Source organism: Neltuma alba, unplaced genomic scaffold (genome assembly GCF_004799145.2).
Source record: "Neltuma alba isolate B1F8T4 unplaced genomic scaffold, ASM479914v2 tig00003893_pilon, whole genome shotgun sequence".
NCBI classification, from domain to species: Eukaryota; Viridiplantae; Streptophyta; class Magnoliopsida; order Fabales; family Fabaceae; genus Neltuma; species Neltuma alba.
The window spans coordinates 263,610-282,447 of record NW_021633470.1 but is presented as its reverse complement, the minus strand read 5'-3'; the positions used below and the strand labels follow the sequence as shown (position 1 = coordinate 282,447).

Below are 18,838 nucleotides of genomic sequence, written 5' to 3'. Positions count from 1 at the left end.
TGAAAGTGAGTTTTTGCTTCTTCCACTTTAAGCTCATTTGTCTTTTAGTTGGAAAAGCGGCATTTATCACAAAGGACAAACATCGGTTTTGCTTGTAATAGCAAAGATGTAGAAAGCAATGATTTTTTCAACCTGTTCATTCACCATTCCAAAATCCGGGCACTTCGCAAATCTCACGTTCATGTTCATGCTCATTCTCCCGCAACTCGATTTGGGAGTTCGCAAAACACACAGCCAAGGGAGCTAGAAGAAAGTAAAAGTTATTTGGCCGTGTTTTCCACCAAGTTCAGCCTTTTATGGGACCTCGAAGTCGTTCTCTCCCTTAGCCTGGTGGGTCACTCTGTGGCCCTACTCTCCCACTTGTTGCTCCATTCTGTCTTAGCATCCGGTTGCCTGCTCTTCTATTTACTTTAATTTTCTGTTCAAACTCCTTCATGTCTCTTTTTGTGCTCTGCTTCTATTTAGCCAAAGAAAGATCCTTTTCCCCCCTCTCAATATGTGTCCTCAAGAATTTTTGTTTTCTGCTCCATAAAGGTGATATATACTACATGACTCATCAATTTGGTTGTTCGGATGTTTCAGGATTATCTCCGACAGTCGTTTTTTGTCATCCAGTTAAAAGAAAACTGTTCACTTAGAATCCAAGCATCTGGATCACGTTGATTGGACTGCGTTCGCTGGTTATTGCTTGAATAAAGAGCTGATGCTAAAAGGGGCTCCTTGAATGATTTCTTCGCCTCACCTTCTCTGAGACATGGCGAGTGGGATTTGATGCTTGTCGCTAGACAATGGAGAGTTTTCAGTTTCTTTAGCATTCGGTTCTGCAGCTGATCGAAAAGATATGAAGAACATTCTTAAGAAGCTTCATATCATGCCTAATCGATCAGAAGATGCAGCAGGATCTAATTCATCAAAAGGCCACAACTCCAATGATGGTTCATTCCCTAAGAAGCCATCAAACTCTCGCTCCCCTCAAAGCTCTGAGCATAAACCCTTTCCGGGGATTTCGAGCTGGTTGCACTTGGTTACTAACAGGCAGGGTCCCAGTCCTCCATCTTCGAATCTGAAGAGAGGAGAAAGAGTGGAAACATCTGATTTACTTAGCAGTGGCGGTTTGGATACTGTTTCTGATTCAGCGATGCGTGATTCTGGGTCTAGCAGTTCGAGGGATCCTGAAGTAGAGGAAGAGTATCAGATACAATTGGCTTTAGAGATGAGTGCAAAGGAGGATCCCGAGGCAGTGCAGATTGAGGCTGTTAAGCAGATCAGCTTGGGTTCTTGTGGCCCTGATAATACACCAGCTGAAGTTGTGGCATACAGATATTGGGTTAGTTATCTTATTCACTTTAAGCACATTGACGCTAAGGTCGTATTCTCCTTGGTATGACGATTCCGTCTGAAGCAAAGACAATGGACGAAGTAAGATTGATGATTATGTCATTCATTGAAGATGAGTTTTAGATGGATAGATGTAGTTTTATACGGTGAAGCAGGGAATTATGGTTAAGGCATGCATTTCAAATCAATATCATTATTCTTTCAGAATATCAGGGTTGTTAATGAGATGTCTTGTTCAGATTTGTCTGAAAAAAGGCCTATAACTTGTTCGGAGGACATACATTTTTTGTGTTGGCTTTTTCTTGCTCTTCTGCCGTGCGGGATCTGCAGCATTTTGTTTACTTTCCCTCAATTCTGTATTACTTTCTAGTTCTTGGTTTTTTAAATAAGTGGCCTTCATTTCTCTATATTAGCTTCTCACATTGCTATCATTGGGCGACATACAGCTGAAATCAGATTGCTGCATAATGTTTGGATTGTTTCACGAGTGCCATGAATTAAAATGGACTAGTCGAATATGTCTCTTTGTTATTTGACTCTATTTTGTCTTGCATATATTCGTTTCTAACTTATCTCATATCGTAGATTTATCCATGCTTCACAGAATTACAATGCTCTTGGTTTTGATGACAAGATCTTGGATGGTTTCTATGATCTTTATGGGATCTTAAATGAGTCTCAGTCAACCACTGCAAGAATGCCTTCCCTGGTAGATCTGCAAGGGACACCAACCTCAGATATTGTCACTTGGGAAGCAGTCCTGGTCAATAGGGCTGCTGATTCAAATTTGTTGAAACTTGAGCAGAAAGCCCTGGAGTTGGTTGTCAAGTCAAGACCAGATTCTGAAGGAGTTATAAATAGCAATTTGGTGCAGAGGCTTGCCATATTAGTGGCTGACTACATGGGTGGACCGGTTACACATCCTGAAAGCATGACAAGAGCATGGAGGAGTCTTAGTTACAGTCTCAAAGCAACTCTTGGTAGCATGGTTTTGCCACTTGGCTCCTTGACCATTGGATTGGCTCGGCATCGTGCGTTGTTATTTAAGGTACTTGCTCATCCATTTTGTTTGGTGGGTTGGATTTTAATCAAGAGCCATCCCATGCATAAAGTGACGGAGGCCTCTAGTAATGTAAACAAATTTTCGCTAGATGATACCTAGAGAACGAGCCAATCGTGACTGTTACATCCTATGAGGTTTTTATTGTATTCTCTAAATTGGGTTTTACTGCATACGAGAGATATTCATGAACATTTACACACACACACACAGACACATATATATTTTCAGTATTTCTGATATATAATCTTCGAACGCCGACCTCTGATATACATTTCTCTACGTTAAATATAGGTTTTATCTGATAGTGTGGGCATCCCATGCTGTTTGGTCAAAGGACTACATTACACAGGTTCTGATGATGTGGCCATGAACTTTGTCAAGGTTGACGGTGGAAGGTAACTGTAAAATAAATTTGTCTTTTGTGTGATGTTGTCAAGTTGACAAGATCTGTTTTATGCCGTTCTCTTTGCATTGTTATTGAGAAATGAGCTTTTAAGCATATATAAATTTCTTCTCTTGTTTTCTGTCAACGATATTCAATTGAGTACTCATGCAATAGTACTCAACGCTGCTTTTGTCTCCGGCTGCTCTAGAGCAGAACCTATGTTTTATTACTAGTCCCTTTTATGTCTTCTATTAGCCTCTTTTTCTGTAGAATTTGTAGTTTTTCGAAATAATTGTTGAAAAGTGATAGTATCTGAATATTTTGACATTCTTTTCATAGATTTTTAAAATAGAAGTTGCAAAGCGTTATTTGGTAACTATAAGATGTGGTTAGTATAAATTTCAGGGAATACATTGTTGACCTGATGGCAGATCCTGGAACACTTATTCCATCTGATGCACCTGGATCGCATAACGAGTATGATGAATCCTTTTTTGTGGGCAGTCCTTTGTCAAGGGACCTTGATTCCTCTCGGGTAGCGTCATCAAGCAGTGGGATTGGAAGTTCATCTGAAGAAGCTTCAGACTTTGGTACATTTGATAAAAGAAACATATCAAAACAGATTGCCTATTTGGGCAAAGAATCTTATGTAAGCAATCCCATTTTAGGTGAAGACGAATCAAAGAGCCCATTGAATGATGATTTCAGATGTCCCCCTAATGTGGAAAAGTTCACAATGCAGGGAGCTCCGAGTAGACTAAATCATCCCTACGCTCATGCAAGATCTCCTTCTTGGACTGAAGGGATCAGTTCCCCTGCAGTACGTAGGATGAAAGTGAAAGATGTTTCACAATATATGATAGATGCTGCAAAGGGGAATCCTCAGTTAGCTCAAAAACTTCACGATGTTTTACTTGAAAGTGGTGTTGTTGCTCCTCCAAACTTGTTTTCTGAAACTTATCATGAGCAGTTAGGTGCCCCAATTGTTGAGACTAACTCCAACACTGAGGAAAACGAATATGAACGGGAGTGTGGGAACCTGGAAGCTCAGGCTGCTTCCCACCGAAGTCTTGCTCAATTCTTGCCTCCTTTGCCTCCCTACAGAGCTCATCTTAAAGCAACTCCTAGCAGTCAGCTGGAGCATTCTAAGCCTGTAGAAGGTTTAGGGATCAACCTTCCTTTTGATCCTAAGGAAGCAGCTGGACAGCGCCTACAATCACATGCAGAAGCAACTCCTATAAGATATGGGAAAAATGTACCAGTTGCTGCAGCTGCAGCAGCAGCTGCAGCTGTTGTTGCTTCATCAATGGTAGTTGCCGTGGCAAGGTCAAGTACTGACTCAACTATTGAGCTTCCTGTGGCAGCAGCTGCTACTGCTACTGCTGCAGCTGTAGTAGCAACCACTGCGGCTGTTGGTAAGGGAAGTCGGAGTGATGGAGATTCAGATGGTGCTTTTTATGAACAGAAGGGTAGTGATCATGGAGAACATAGTGGTTTAGGAGCAAACTCAGAAGGTGAGAGAATATCTGACAGATCAATAAGTAATGATAGTACAAAATCTGATTCCGCACTAGATGATGTTGCTGAGTATGAAATTCCATGGGAGGATATCACACTGGGTGAGCGTATTGGGCTTGGTACGAATTGTGCAATATTCTATAAGACTCAATTACATTCTTGTTTTAGATGGTGCTATAATGCGTGGCAATAGATGTTTCTGGTTTTAGATTTGAAGACTTAATTTCACTAATACAGCATATGCTTGGCCTTCAGGATCATATGGGGAGGTGTACCGGGGTGAATGGCATGGAACTGTGAGTGTTTTTAATGCTCTTGACTTAACATCTTGTATTATTTGCAATCTTTTCATAGGGGTGTGTGGGTGTGTATTGCATCTTTTTTTCCTCTTATTTACTTTTTTCATTTTCGCAACTGTGGATTTCAAGACCCAACTTCTCACTTATGCAGTTTCACCCTTGAATATGCAATAAATGCAGAAAAACAAAAATGTACTTTTGTTAATTAATCGAATGTTTACCAAAATAATTATCCATATCTTTTGCTTTCATGGGTAATTTTCACTTATGATATAGGTGTTATAAAATTTGTATTTACTGTTAGTTGCTACACTTTGTTCTTAGGAAGTCGCTGTAAAGAGATTTTTGGATCAAGACATCTATGGTGAATCTCTTGAGGAATTCATAAGTGAGGTAAAAGCCACCTTGACTTCGCTGCAGTGAATCTGCACTCCATGGGTTTTTAACTCAGATTGTGCTTCCAGTTGATTAATGGTTATGTATACTTCAGATTTTAGAAGTAGGATCTTAGATTTATCCATGATGTTTGTCTTCTCAGTTGCTGCCGGTGATGTGATATGTGTGCTCCATAATCAGAAACCTTATAAAAGTGATCTGTTGTTTTATTTTAGTCATTTTATTCTTTTTCTTTCTGCAAATACAATATTTGGTCCTTAATGTAAAAGCTAGTTTGACATTCAATTTGATTATAAATATAAGACCCTAATCTATTTTATCTCTTATATTTATCTATTTTTTCCCAAGGTAGTCTTTATAATATTTGCACATGTTAAATGTTTCATCAAAAATAGTAGTTCTAGCTAACATACTTGATTAGTAAGAATATTTTAAGAAAGATAACATTTAGTTATTACAAATAACTAACTTAATTAATTTTTTTTATATGCTTAAATTAGTCAATTAGCTTTTATATTAAGGACAGAAGGTAGTATTTTATAGCTTCCAGTACATTTATATCAATATGGCATATGGCTCCTGCTTCCAAGAGGAATATTTGTCTATGTTGCTTAGAACATGCTTCGATTGCTATATATGGGCTTGTTCACTCGCCAACGTAAAGCTACCTTTGTTTATTCTCTTTGCCCGTTCATTAATTGGGAAGCGCCTGGTATGGAGACAGAGACCTTGTCCTACTTGACCTTTTAGTTTTTCCGATATATTTTTAAATGTGATCAAGATTGATCAATTCGAAATATTCTCGGATATGATTCTGCTATTAGTTCTGCATAATGATTCTAACTTAAGTAATCAATATTTTTGGCTCCATCATCCTATATTTGTAGTGACACGCACTTCCCCTGAAATTTAAATGTGATTTCTTTGGGTGATTGTCAAATCAATGTATCTAGATGATGGGAGTGCTTATGTAATTATATTCTAAATTGCAATAGGTCCGAATAATGAAAAGGCTCAGGCATCCAAATGTTGTCCTCTTCATGGGAGCTATAACTAAACCTCCAAATCTTTCCATTGTCACAGAATTTCTTCCCAGGTAATTTGGAGGTCTTCATTTCTAGAGGTTAAGAGATTGTTGATTTCAGATTTTCAGTGTTTTGGAAGTTGTGGAACAGTTTCTTTTCTCCTCTTTAAGACAAGAATAATGCTATATGTAGTTTTCTATTGTTAAGCACCATTTCATCCCAAAAGCTGTTGAGTCAAGGCTCATCATTAGTTTTATATTATTTCTAATGTCTACTGAAAAATCTTGCTGAGTTGGTTTACTAAACGATGTGGCATGTGCTACAACTAAATGGCCCATAAGTTAATGGGAAAGTAGCAAGTAAGTGCACAGGCATGTATTTGAGAATATTATCATATACTCTTGTCTCTACTCTCAAATAATATTTATTTAAGCAGATTTAAACCCAAAAATTTGTTGATGCATGTTGAGTTAATAAACTAATTGGTAGATAAATTCAGAAATTATCGAGATTATATATATGGCGTATTTCATAGTTGGTTGAAATTCTTTTTTTAACTGCTTCAAGTGTTTTTCAAATGAACTTTCTGTGGGCATTGTTGACCATTCAAATACTGATATGTAGATAATCTTTTCAGAGGAAGTTTGTATAGATTAATCCACCGGCCTAACAATCAATTAGACGAGCGAAGACGACTGAGGATGGCCCTAGATGCTGTAGGATTCTGTTATCTTTCTGTGAAGCTTCATTCAGATATGTATGATTTAGTCCATGACTCTCATTAGATGTAACCTGTCTCTTCTGAATATTCAGGCACGAGGAATGAACTATTTGCATAACTGCTCTCCAGTGATAGTCCATCGTGATTTGAAGTCTCCAAATCTTCTTGTTGACAAAAACTGGGTTGTGAAGGTGCCAGGCCTAAACTCGCTTTGAAATTTCCTTAATGATGTGGTGGATTCTCCGAGTTGATATGAATGTAGTATGAAATCTTTTATGTCCTTGAATAGGTATGCGACTTTGGTTTATCACGAGTGAAGCACAGTACATTCCTTTCCTCAAGATCAACTGCAGGAACAGTAAGCTAATATAAACCTTTCCTTCCTAGACTCTGTTCCATTGTATTTTGTCGAATTTTCACTTGTTTACTTTCTCGCATGTTGCATAATGCATATTGTTTTTCCCTCGAACCTATCTCTCCCACACACAAACAAGCACAGTGTCACCCGCTACATTCTTTTAAAAGGTGTGGCAATTAATCCCTTCTGAATTGGTACAGAGAGTACCAAAACACCTGCAATTGGACCAACTTTAAAGGGGATATGCTGGCCAACGGCCTTGAAGGCATGAATTCGTTGTGTATTATCTTAAGATCAATGACAAAAAATTAATGGTTAGACTATGGATGTTGTCTTTCTATAAGTTGATCTTGCTCCTTTACGCATTGTTTTTATTCCATAATTATTTTGTCAGCTTGGATTGTTGAGAGAAGGCGTGCAACTCTCAGTAATTTTATGTAGAAGTTACTTAATGTTTTATAACGCCAAATATGTTTCAGGCAGAGTGGATGGCTCCAGAAATGTTGAGAAATGAGCCTTCAAACGAAAAGTAAGTTCTTTTGTTTAGAGTGCATTGTGAGTGTATGATACTAAGCACAGCACATGCTGCTTGCCAATCAAAATTTATGCTGAAATATGCCATATATTCATCAGTAGATTGTAAGTATACTATTATTGAAAGTTGAACTAATTCACATTAACAGTAAGTACCGTCATAATGTAACTGCTGGAGTTGTCTTATTTTCCTCTACGGTGAGGGCACGCTAATTTGGGACGAAATTGGATATAAATTTAAGTTGCAAGTCGGAGGCTTAAGCATGTAACAAGTTTTAGGGCCGTATTTGACATGATCGTGCTCCACATATGCAGGTGCGATGTTTTCAGTTTTGGGGTCATATTATGGGAGCTCTCTACGATGCGGCAACCCTGGGGAGGAATGAATCCAATGCAAGTTGTTGGTGCTGTGGGTTTCCAACATCGCCGACTTGAAATCCCAGATGATATGGACCCTGCCATTGCGGACATTATCAGAAAATGCTGGCAGACGTGAGTGTAGTTCTGTTTATTCATATAATCCCTCCATATTAAACTGCAGATGTCTGGTTATTAATAGCAGATTGTTCAGTCAATGAACTTTGGAGAGACTTCCCAGTCGCTAACGATTTAATGGCTTCTTTTTTCTTTTTTTTTCTTTTTTTCCATGGGTGCATGACTGAATGTGGTTTCTTCTTGGCCGCAGAGATCCAAAGTTGAGACCGAGCTTTGCTGAAATAATGGCAGCTCTGAAGCCATTGCAGAAGCCAATAATTAGTTCGCAAGTGCAAAGAACGATCGGAGGACATGAAAAGGCTCAGTCATCAGGAGCTGCACAAGAGCCAACTGGATAGAAGACCAATAATTATACAGCTAACTAAACCCTTGTTCAATCTACTGCAAAAAGTGGAAGGCAAGTTGTGGAGTATTTGAAAGAGTAAAGAAGTGATTGGTTGAAGTTGAAACCCATGACCTCTCGTACATTCTCATTCAACGTTGTGATTCTTTTCACTCCAGTTTTTCCTCACTTTTTTTTTTCTTCCTTCTTTTTTGTTCTCAACAATCCACAGTGAAGCCATTGTTTATGAGGGTTGTATTGTATGTACAATTTGTTTGTATTAAATTCTTTTGAAATTGGTGTAATCATCAATGTCTCAATTTTGGCGTCCAGAAGTTTTGAGCGGAAAAGGATAGGATCGACACTGAAAACTACGCGCTGCTTGAGCTAGTGAGCGTGGGAATTGGGTAAATCTGGCGGCATTGAATTGTACGCGAATCTTGTTTCATTCTTTACTATCCCCACTCTGTGAATTACGCTGAAAACAGCCATTTTATGGTCAAATGAACAGCTCGTGAGATAGAATTCCCCCCCCCCCCCCGGCCCGCGCAATGCAGAATTGCGGGCAGCCACTGGATCATATCGTAAAAGCTCAAAGGTAAAAAGAAAAGTCATTACAGCATGCGCCAGTTCTCCGAGGGCGACAAGATCAGGACACCACGCCACAGCCGCACCCGACACCTCAGCCTAACCGGAGAAATCACCTCTAGGAGGACACTAGACAAGACGGAGATCACTTCTTCCTCAACACGGCAGCCAGCACGTGACGGCAAAAAACGAAGGGAGAAGAGATAGGACAATTTTGGCAGCCCTGCAACTGGTCTCCCCCTATCACCCAAAGCACGGTACATAAGCCGCTTCTTGAGTTGCAAAATGTTGTTGTGTAACAAGGGTTGGAAATTGAACCCAAGTGATGAGAATTACGAATACGATCACTCAGATCATTTTGTTATGGCTGGGGGAAACTGTGCTAGGCTATCTCTTCATAAAAATTTTCTCTGTCTACGTGCTGCAAGTAAGAAATAGAGACAATGATAATTCTCCTATTAGTTTAAAAAAAGATAAATTGGAGATAAATTCCTCGTTACAAATTTAATTGGCAAGTGTTCTCTAGGATGATTGATTGCACAGGAAAAAATTAGTTCCACACAAAAAAAATAAGTTGCACAAAGAAAAGATAGTTTACATAAAATATTATTTGGATACAAGAGTTAGTTTGTATATAGGGAAGATAATTTGTACATAAAATAATTTTATTTGCATAAAGGGAAATTAAGTTGAACATTGCACACACACAAAAATTATTGCACCCGATAGAAGATAAATTGTACATAATAAAAGTTAAGTTGGATCATGTCTCTAAGTCCCATTTGTCTACTAAATTTTCAATAAAAGATTTATCTCCAATTTTTCACCCCAAAAAAAAAAGCCTTTATTTTGATAAATTTTAATTTTCACTCTTTGATGGATATGTATAATTCGCATCTTTGAGAATAAATAGATTGTCTTTATATTTGATTAAATTTTGCCTGATATATATTTTTTAATTGAAAAATTAAAATGATTCATTTGGTTGTTTAAAATAATTTATTTTTCTATATAGGAAAAAAAATCCAAACTCTTAAAAATAACAGGATATATATTTCCTTCATGTGTCTAAATTCTATCCCAAATTAAAGCTAGTAATATGGATTAAGCTTATGGGCTCAAGCCACCAACCCTCCAATAAGTGATGGATTGAGTTGATAAAAATCAAGTTTATTTTAAAACGGATCTTTAGAGTTAATAACTCTCAAAATCAAACTGGCAGCAGGCTATGTCATAGGGTTGGTGGGCCAACCCATTTTATTTTTAAAATTTTCCCCTCCCTTCAGATATAATTTTGTTTACTCCTTTAGTTTTTTATCTCATTCTCATTTTTTAAAATTATTATAATATAATATCTTTTACTTTGTATTATGAATTTTATTTATAGTAGAGTTAGCTAAATAAGAAGAAAGTAATTCTACTTCTCAAGCTCGAGTTATTTTAAATATTTAGGAATTGAAATAGATTTTGTTAAAAAAATAAAAAATGGTGGGCCCAGCCCAAAATACCAGCTCGTTAGAAGTTCGTCCTTTTACGACGGGCTCTTAAACCTGCCTTGGCCAACCCGTAACAGCCGGAGCTCTACCCCAAATTTAAATTTGCCACAGCTTGATCCTTAGAAGATGCGATGCGATCAGGTGAGACGCCACGCTAAATCCAGTTCATCCTCGTGGAGGATGCTGCAATGCATTGCCCAATGTTATTACAGCAGCCTCCTCTCCATCTGCCATTGTGGCGGAACCCTTCATTCAGAGCACCATCACAATTGAAGCCCCTCCTTCAGCGCCATTATTCCAACCTTACCACTGAAACTCGAATGAACGGCCACCCTTGGGTCTAATGAGCGCCAACTTGTGGGTTCGATCTCGTTGTTCCCTCAAGTACGACACCTGCAACCAAAAACAAAGCAAAAAACTTGAATGAACGCGTGCAATCGCAAGCATCGCTTGCTCACCGCCTCGGTCGGTTACATTGCTTCACGATAAACCAGAAAACTAGCAGGAAAATTACTGTCAATTTCACAAATATGAGGGCTTGACAATTATCCCGTAGGTGCATAAAAATCGAACAGTTCAGTGCATATTCTTTCTATTATAATGCCCCCAAAAAAAAAATTACAGTCAGATGCACAAATTCACATCCATGCATGAAAATGACAAAAAGTTCACATTAACAAAGACGCTCCTGTTTCTGGCATTTTATAATTTCCTGCAAGTGACGCCAAACATAATCAGCCCCTTCGTTCTTTGTCCACAGCGTACATTCTTGGCTCTCAAGCTGTCTTTAACCCATTCTTCCCAAGGATTTTAGGCAGAAGCCCCACTCCTCTCAAGGACTACAGGCCTCCAGACTCTCTTTGCTCATTCACATCCTCTCAACACGTGTTCCTCATCTATTCATCTTCATCTGCCTCACCTCAAATCATGCAAGCTCTGTTTTCGATCATATGCTGATGACATCACTCAACATTTGCCAGCCAGAGGAACACTCACCACCCACTGCGTCCCAGGCCATTTTCCAAATCCCAACTACATCCCATATGGCATCTTCTTGCTGCTATTCCTCATTCATCAGTAGCTCATATAAGGATCTCATAGTGAAATCTCCATTTGCTGACAAGGTGAATAGCAATGACCTTTGCCAGTATCCTCCCTTGGTGGCTTTAATTTCTGCTACCCCGAGGGTTATGTTGATAGGCAAAAGTCTCTTGAAAGCTTCCACTTCCACTTACCTGCCTGTTCACGTAGCCAGAGACTGTTTTAGAGCGTTCTCCAGCACTAATCTCTAGGAATGCCAGTAAGTTATTTAATATACAACTAAACAAAGACCCTATTGGGTGCTGTTTAGATTAGCTCAAACTTTAAATCGCGTCAACAAGGCCCATGATGCTAGAGAATCAAACTCTAAAAGGTCCATCAATGAGAAATCCAGTAACCTGATACAAACGAGTGTGGAGGTTGTCACAATTACTAGTGAGTAGTACCAGCAAACAGGAAGTCAACATTCCTAAAAGCAAAGAAATTAAAACATCACTTGGAACTTGTAGCTGTTCTCATGAATTTATTCCATCGTCAGACAAAATATGATTCTACATAAAAGGGAAAGGGAATTAACGATTTAAAACTTACTTAGAAAGATGTGAGTCTGGAGACATATACAACTTGTATCACGATAATTCCAACCCCAAGAGTCAGAACACCAATCAGTCCTCTGATAAAAACTGGAAATGACTACCAAAGTAAACATGAGGGACTCAAGAATAATCATTAAATCAAAGATTATGTTTGGAAATTGGCAAAGACAACACTTCTAAGCAGAGCAGAAGGGAAAAATGCATACCACAGAGAGGGAGAGATCATGCTAAAAAGTGAAGGGAGGGGGTTGCTCAGATTGAGTAAATACTGCACATAGAAGAAAACAGCTTCAGTCTGATTGACAGAAACCTATGCTTTTCATCATCTTATCAGCCCTCTAGTGATTAGTTTCTGATGAAGTTCCTCTGCCTTACCAGTCTCATTGTTCTTTAGCATGGCACTTATAATTGTACCGAAAGTAACAACATCAGGGAGGCAATCGCTGCCTTCCATTTTGGAAAGCAAGGTCACGGCTTCATCAAGCAAGCCATCCCTACAAAGTCCACTAATCATAATAGTATATGTTTTGACATTAGGACAACAGCCTTTAATCAAAAGATTCTGAAAAATTTCTTCTATACTCTTCAGTATTCCACCTTCTATTTTTGTTTCCGGCCAACTCAATCTTCCACCTTTCCGCCAATCATAATTAAGTACCTCATCCAAATCAGGCCAGATTCCGTGGACAACTAGTTGATGAAAAAGTGCAATTGCCCTATCAATATGTTGGGTTTTGCATAAAGTGTCTAGCAGAATATTGCAAGTGACTACGTCAGCAGGCTGACCACTATCATGCATCTCAACTACAAGCTCCTGCACATCTGACATTCTCCCTAATTTGCATAAGCCCCTAATAAGAGAATTATAAGTCACAATACTAGGAACCAGATTTTTGTGGCGCATCTCTTTCAAGAGACTCATGGCTTCATTAATCTTGTCGATATTGCAATATCCATTAATCAAGACATTGTAATTCTGAACGTCCGGAACTAGGCCTCTGTTGATCATCCCATCAAATAGTTTTTTTGCCTCATCAATGTTATTGTTTGAACAACACACATCTATTAAAACACTGTAAGTAAATACATCAGGTTTCACCCCTCTTTTCATCATCATAGCAAACATACCTTGAACTTCTACGAACCTGCCTCGTTTACATAATACATCAAGCAATATATTAAAAGTATAGACATCTGGATTGATGTTTCTCATTAACATTTCATTCAGCAATTGGTTCACATTTTTCCACTGATCCAAACTGCAAAAACCATAAATCAAAGAATTGTAGGTAACAATATCAAGGAAAATTCCCTTAAGAATCATTTCAGAAGCCAACTTTTGAGCATCATTTACAAGTCCATCTTTGCACAGGCGATCAATGATTGTGCTGTACATAACTAGATTAGGCTTAAACGCTTGTTTCTCTGTCTTTTGAAGCAATTCGATGGCAGCTCCTGTTCGTCCAGTTATACATAATCCGTTGATTAAGATGCCATAAGTATATTCATCAGACCGATATCCTCCAGCGGTTAGATCCTCGTGAAAGTCTAGTGCTTCCGAGACCTTGCCGTTAATACAAAATCCTTTAATTAATGTATTCAAAGTGATCATATTGAGTTGATAACCCTTCTTGAGAATCTTTGCCATTACGGAGAAAGCGAAACCCATTTGGTCCGTATGGCAGAAACAGTTGATCAAGATACTGAAAGTGGCAATGGAAGGCATCACTCTCCTTGACTCTACTAGTCGAACAAGTGAAATGACAGTGGGATAATGTTTCATCCTTACAATCGCTCCTAAAATCTTGTCGAATTCCAGAATGGGGGGAGGAGGACGGAGGTTGATCATGGTACTGAATGAAGCTAAAGCATCAGCGACATTATCGAAGCCAGAAGTTTTCTTCGCAGATTGCCGTTGAGAATGTGAGTAGAATCTCGGATTTTGAGAAAAAGTCAAGTAAACGAGGCAGGTGGATGCAGTAAGGAGAGGAGGAGATTTGGGAACGGCATACCTTGTATTCCACATCGCCGTCACCTTGAAAGATATTGTGTCTTGTAGCGAATCGATTATTTTCGGAGGCAGCCCACTCCGGCGGCGGCGCTACTCCCTGCTAGCCCTTCCTGCCGCCCAGTGCTAATAGCAAATGCGAACATCTTCTTGGACGCGGCAAGATCGCAATTTTTTTCCAGCAGAAAAAAATATAGTATCACTATTCAGTTTTTTTTTGGGCCTTGAATTCACTATTCAGTCTTAAAAATCATATTTTTACTTTTTAATTGATGTAATGAAATTATCTTCCCTAAATCTTTTGTCAAAAATATTATTCGCCATAATTTTATTTTGGTTAAAATAATTTCATTTAATGAAAATAAGTATTATATTTTTTGCTAAAAAATAAATATCATATGAAAAATTATTTTCTTTACCAGTATATGAAAAACTAGTTGACAAAATCAAATAAATTTTTATTTGAAAATCATAATATTTACTTAATCAACTTTTAAGAAATTAATATAAACTCAGGTCAAAAAAAGAAATTAATATAGACATTCTAAAATTCAATTTAAATATAGGTTTTTAAAATTTGATGCTCAATTTCTTTTAAAACCACTTTTTTATTAAATTAGTGACATTTTATTTTTTATGTAAAAAATAATAATAACAAGAACGTTAAAAAAAAAATACTACATCCGGTTCTAATTATAAGACCCAGTTGACTTATTTGAGGAGATTAAGTAAGTTAAATTAGTTATTTGTAATAAATAAGTGTTGTCATTCCTAAAATATCCTTGCTAATTAAGTGTATTGGCTACAACTATGATTATTAGAAGGACTATCTTGGAAAAGAATGCATAAATATGAGAGACAAAATGAATTGGAATCTTATAATTAGAACCAAATAAAAAATCAAATAGAATCTTATATTAAAGATCGGAGGTAGTAATTATCTGCCAATTTGCTAATTGCTATGAATGGGGAAAAGTGACTTTCTTCAGGGCATCCCGAGTCCCGACTCGCGCATGTCTAGTCCCTTTGCAGAAGAGGACAACGTGGGGAGATTTTAGAGCGACGGCAGGAAGCAGACCAGAAAATTGTAGCAAGAGGAGACAAAGCCCAATACATAGTCCATATTGGGCCCAACTTTCATGAGATGCGTGCTCTCCATGGGCAAAAAGCCCAATGTCACACAGAAAGCGGCCTAATTGAGGTTTCTCAAGACAAGCCTAAGCCTGTTCCTCCAGTTTTGCGCTCTTGCATGGGGCTAATTCCAGTTTACCACGAATCTATGTTTAAAATAATAGTCCTAACGAAACATTAGAATTCTTGTTAAAATAAATACTTATATTTAGTACCATACAATATCTCAAATAAAAATACTTCCAATAGGAAGATCCATATGCATGGTTAAAAAAAAAAAAAAAAGGGTTTGGTACCATCTGATTGAAGTCTATCTAATGGGTATAGATAACACAATGCATAAATTTACCATGACGCATTTTCTTTTTTCTTTTTTAGCCATTACCATGACGCATTTTCAGATATTGAAATTACTCCTCCGGTCCTTATTATAAGACCCAATTTGACTTTTTATTTGGTCCTAATTATAAGACCCAATCCATTTTCTCTCTTATATTTATGTATTTTTTTCTAAGATAATCCTTCTAATAATGATAGTTTTAGCTAATACACTTAATTAGCAAGGATATTTTAGGAATAACAACACTTATTTATTATAAATAACCAATTTAACTTACTTCTTTAATCTCCTCAAATAAGTCAATTGGGTCTTATAATTAGGACCGGAGGAGTAGTAGTTTTCAGCTACCTCGACTCATTAGTTCAATATCCAAGTCTTCAAGAGCCGTATCGCAAATATTCAGGGAAAAAAAATGAACAAACAATGTCTAGATATGGGTGTGTAGTCTCTAACGCTGCTCATTTGGTAGCAAAACAAGATGTATATATGATAGAAAATCCTGCATTTAGATTCTGTGATTGGGTCATGAGTCCATCATTTAGAAGAGAACAAGTAATCATGAATTGTAGAGAAGGCAGCGTAAAGAAAATTGGTAAGAGAAATGGGTAAGATGATTAAGTATAGAAGACCCCACGACATTTGCAAAATCCCGAAACATATTGCAAATGCAGAGCTCTCAACCTGAACTATAACAGCAACTAGATTGCTTGGTTGCTGTAACTTCATCCATCACAGTGATCTGCTTCCCATTTGGAATACTGGTGGCTGTGCCGTTGGCCTTGACTTCCAAACTTTTGTGGGTGGTGACGTCGTGGATCTTTGTGATCATTTGTAAGAATGCATCCTCCACATTCACATTCTGCAGAGCAGAGGTTTCCATGAAACACAGCCCTTCTGTCTCCGCAAATCCTTTGCCCTCTTCCTTCTCAACTTCTCTCGACTGGTCCAAATCGCACTTGTTTCCCACCAGAATAACTACCATATCTTCGTTCCCAAATTCTTTGAGCTCCCATAGCCACTTTCTTACACTCTCATAGCTTGATCGCCTACTTATGTCATACACCAGCAGTGCTCCCAATGCTCCCCTGTAGTATGAGCTTGTTATGGCTCGAAACCTGCCGCACATAAAACCACTACCACTCAAACTTGTTCATCAAGAGTTAGTAATAAAGTAACTGTTCTTCTCCACATAAATCCCTGTTCATGTCTCACACCATCATATGCTCGCCGACTTAGGCATGTGGTCTGCACTTTGCAGGATACAGGAGGGTGGCTCTGTAAATTAGGAAATTAGGTGTTTGGATTTTAATTACAAGCTGTTTGTTTGTGGGGCTGGGAACAACGTGATAAACCAACCTACTTCACATGCATTTTTCTCTATGACTAACTACCCATTTGCTTTTATGTTTATAGAGCCCCAGTTCTCCCACTGTGTTAAAGGTTTCTAATAATTAATAATGAACAGTTCATTAATGCTGATAATATTTCATTTGATTTACGCAAATTCAACTCGAACATTTCCTTCTATTGTCCACGCACTTTCTCGAGCAATTGGTCATCATGCCCTGGCCCGCCTCGCCCTATATTTACGCTACCAAGATTGCATGTGAACTTTTAAAAATTGATGCAAAAGGAGGAAGTGCGGGAAGCTAGTGTGATGACAAATGAGTGACCCTATTGACAAGATTCTTTTCTACTTTTATTTAAAGTATCCAAAATGATTATAATTTGGTTATTCTTGTCCATAATTGCATCTTTGGTTTGAACTTTGAAGACAGGTCACATGAAGCATGCACTACAAACAAAGAATTTCGGTGAAATTGAAATCGAGTGCTGGGATACTGAGCTAGAACACATCTCTGACATAGTTCCATGGCATGCACCGTTCTTTTCATAAAAATGTCCCTGCATCCAGTAACAAAATGTCCAGAATATCTAAGAATCCTAATCTCGGTGTCTTCAGGGCCCCACCTGAATGGACTTTTCCCACTTAAACTTTTACGTGATCAGATCCGAGAGTTCATCACGGAACGATTCTACAGTCTCAAAGCTCTAGTCGTGTTTCTTTTTTCCTTTTCCCGCTGGTGCGTTTTTCAGTGATTAACTTTTTGGTCATAGATAACTATTCATTGCCTTTCAGATGAAGAAAACACAATATGGACACCCACTTCAAATCTTCAATACCATCCTGGAAAACCTACCCTTTCAACTAAAGAAGCTAAAAAGTGGCATAGTTCTTATTGCTGCCAGATGTTGAATATTTGCATAAGCTTTTTCTTTCCTTGAAAAAAAACAAAAGGCTTAAAAGAAATTAGAAAGTTCTGCATTGCTTCACCATTAAAACAAAACCATCGATAAGATTCAAACATGGAGAAGAAAAGTGGAACAACTGATGAAGAAAGAGTGCGTAGGTATGTACATATGAAAAAGAAGAGTTACCTTTCTTGGCCGGCAGTGTCCCATATCTGAGCTTTGATGAGTTTATCTCCGACCTTGATATTTCGGTAGGCGAATTCCACACCAATGGTGGGCTTGGAATCCAATCGGAATTCATCTTTTGTAAACCTGGAGAGCAGATTTGACTTCCCAACTCCAGAGTCACCGATCAGAACAGCTTTGAACAGTAGATCACAATACTCGTCAAATGCATCAGCCATAAATATAGATCTTTCTCTTCCCTTCGAAGCTCCCCTCTCCTCTGTCAGGGCAATTCAATAACGACAGGGCTAATGAAGAAGATGAAAAACCTTGAGCTTGAAGAATATACTGGTTATGAACACGGGAAGTAGCTAGTAATAGGGAGCAGAAGGCATCACAATGTTTGTTTTGGCTGTGTGTTTTGGAGGGTACCGAGTAATTTACATGTGAAACCAAAGATAACGACATGATGACAGGTCCTTGATGGCGTCCATTCTTGTGGATGTCATCCATTATAATAGGAAGAACCCGCCATGGTTGCACCGAGTTTCAAATAAGGTCCAATAACATTGTTCCACCTGTCATCTCTGTTTTGGGTGTTGGCAGTTTTGTGCTTGCGTGGCCAGTTATTGTTGGCCGTTGACGGCTTGATGCGCTTTGCCCAAGAGTGGCTACAACCACATGTGGTTTGGATCATGACAGAGCCTCCGATGGAAGTGGTTATGGAAAAAAAATTTTGTGGGAGGGAATGATTCCAAATTATAGA

General features: G+C 38.2%; 3 protein-coding genes across 7 annotated transcripts; 1 reads left to right on the top strand and 2 right to left on the bottom strand.

Moving 5' to 3' along the window:
- The first annotated feature begins 240 nt into the window (after positions 1-240).
- LOC114742863 (probable serine/threonine-protein kinase SIS8) lies at positions 241-8,786 on the top strand. Of its 5 annotated transcripts, none has more exons than XM_028931084.1 (14): positions 241-330; positions 583-1,327; positions 1,943-2,386; positions 2,693-2,796; positions 3,192-4,423; positions 4,560-4,600; positions 4,928-4,996; positions 5,995-6,095; positions 6,662-6,740; positions 6,838-6,936; positions 7,035-7,103; positions 7,583-7,632; positions 7,953-8,129; positions 8,323-8,786. In XM_028931084.1, exons 2-14 carry the CDS (start codon positions 842-844, stop codon positions 8,468-8,470), a joined length of 3,099 nt encoding a protein of 1,032 aa, XP_028786917.1. In that variant the 5' UTR covers positions 241-330; positions 583-841; the 3' UTR covers positions 8,471-8,786. The 5 variants fall into 5 exon arrangements, with proteins under 5 accessions (XP_028786917.1, XP_028786918.1, XP_028786919.1 ...); XM_028931086.1 differs by lacking the exon at positions 241-330 and having other exon boundaries at positions 430-1,327; positions 3,192-3,435; positions 3,529-4,423; XM_028931085.1 differs by lacking the exon at positions 241-330 and having other exon boundaries at positions 429-1,327; positions 3,192-4,405.
- A 2,883-nt stretch (positions 8,787-11,669) lies between these two features.
- On the bottom strand, positions 11,670-14,333 carry LOC114742858 (pentatricopeptide repeat-containing protein At1g62930, chloroplastic-like). Its single transcript, XM_028931078.1, has 3 exons — positions 12,382-14,333; positions 12,171-12,262; positions 11,670-11,977 (listed from the first exon to the last, which is right to left on the bottom strand). Exon 1 carries the CDS (start codon positions 14,199-14,201, stop codon positions 12,498-12,500), a length of 1,704 nt encoding a protein of 567 aa, XP_028786911.1. The 5' UTR covers positions 14,202-14,333; the 3' UTR covers positions 11,670-11,977; positions 12,171-12,262; positions 12,382-12,497.
- Positions 14,334-16,115: 1,782 nt separating this feature from the next.
- Positions 16,116-18,684, bottom strand: LOC114742859 (ras-related protein RABA6a). Its single transcript, XM_028931079.1, has 2 exons — positions 18,094-18,684; positions 16,116-16,769 (listed from the first exon to the last, which is right to left on the bottom strand). The coding sequence occupies exons 1-2, from the start codon at positions 18,309-18,311 to the stop codon at positions 16,331-16,333; spliced, it is 657 nt and encodes a 218-aa protein (XP_028786912.1). The 5' UTR covers positions 18,312-18,684; the 3' UTR covers positions 16,116-16,330.
- Positions 18,685-18,838: the final 154 nt, after the last annotated feature.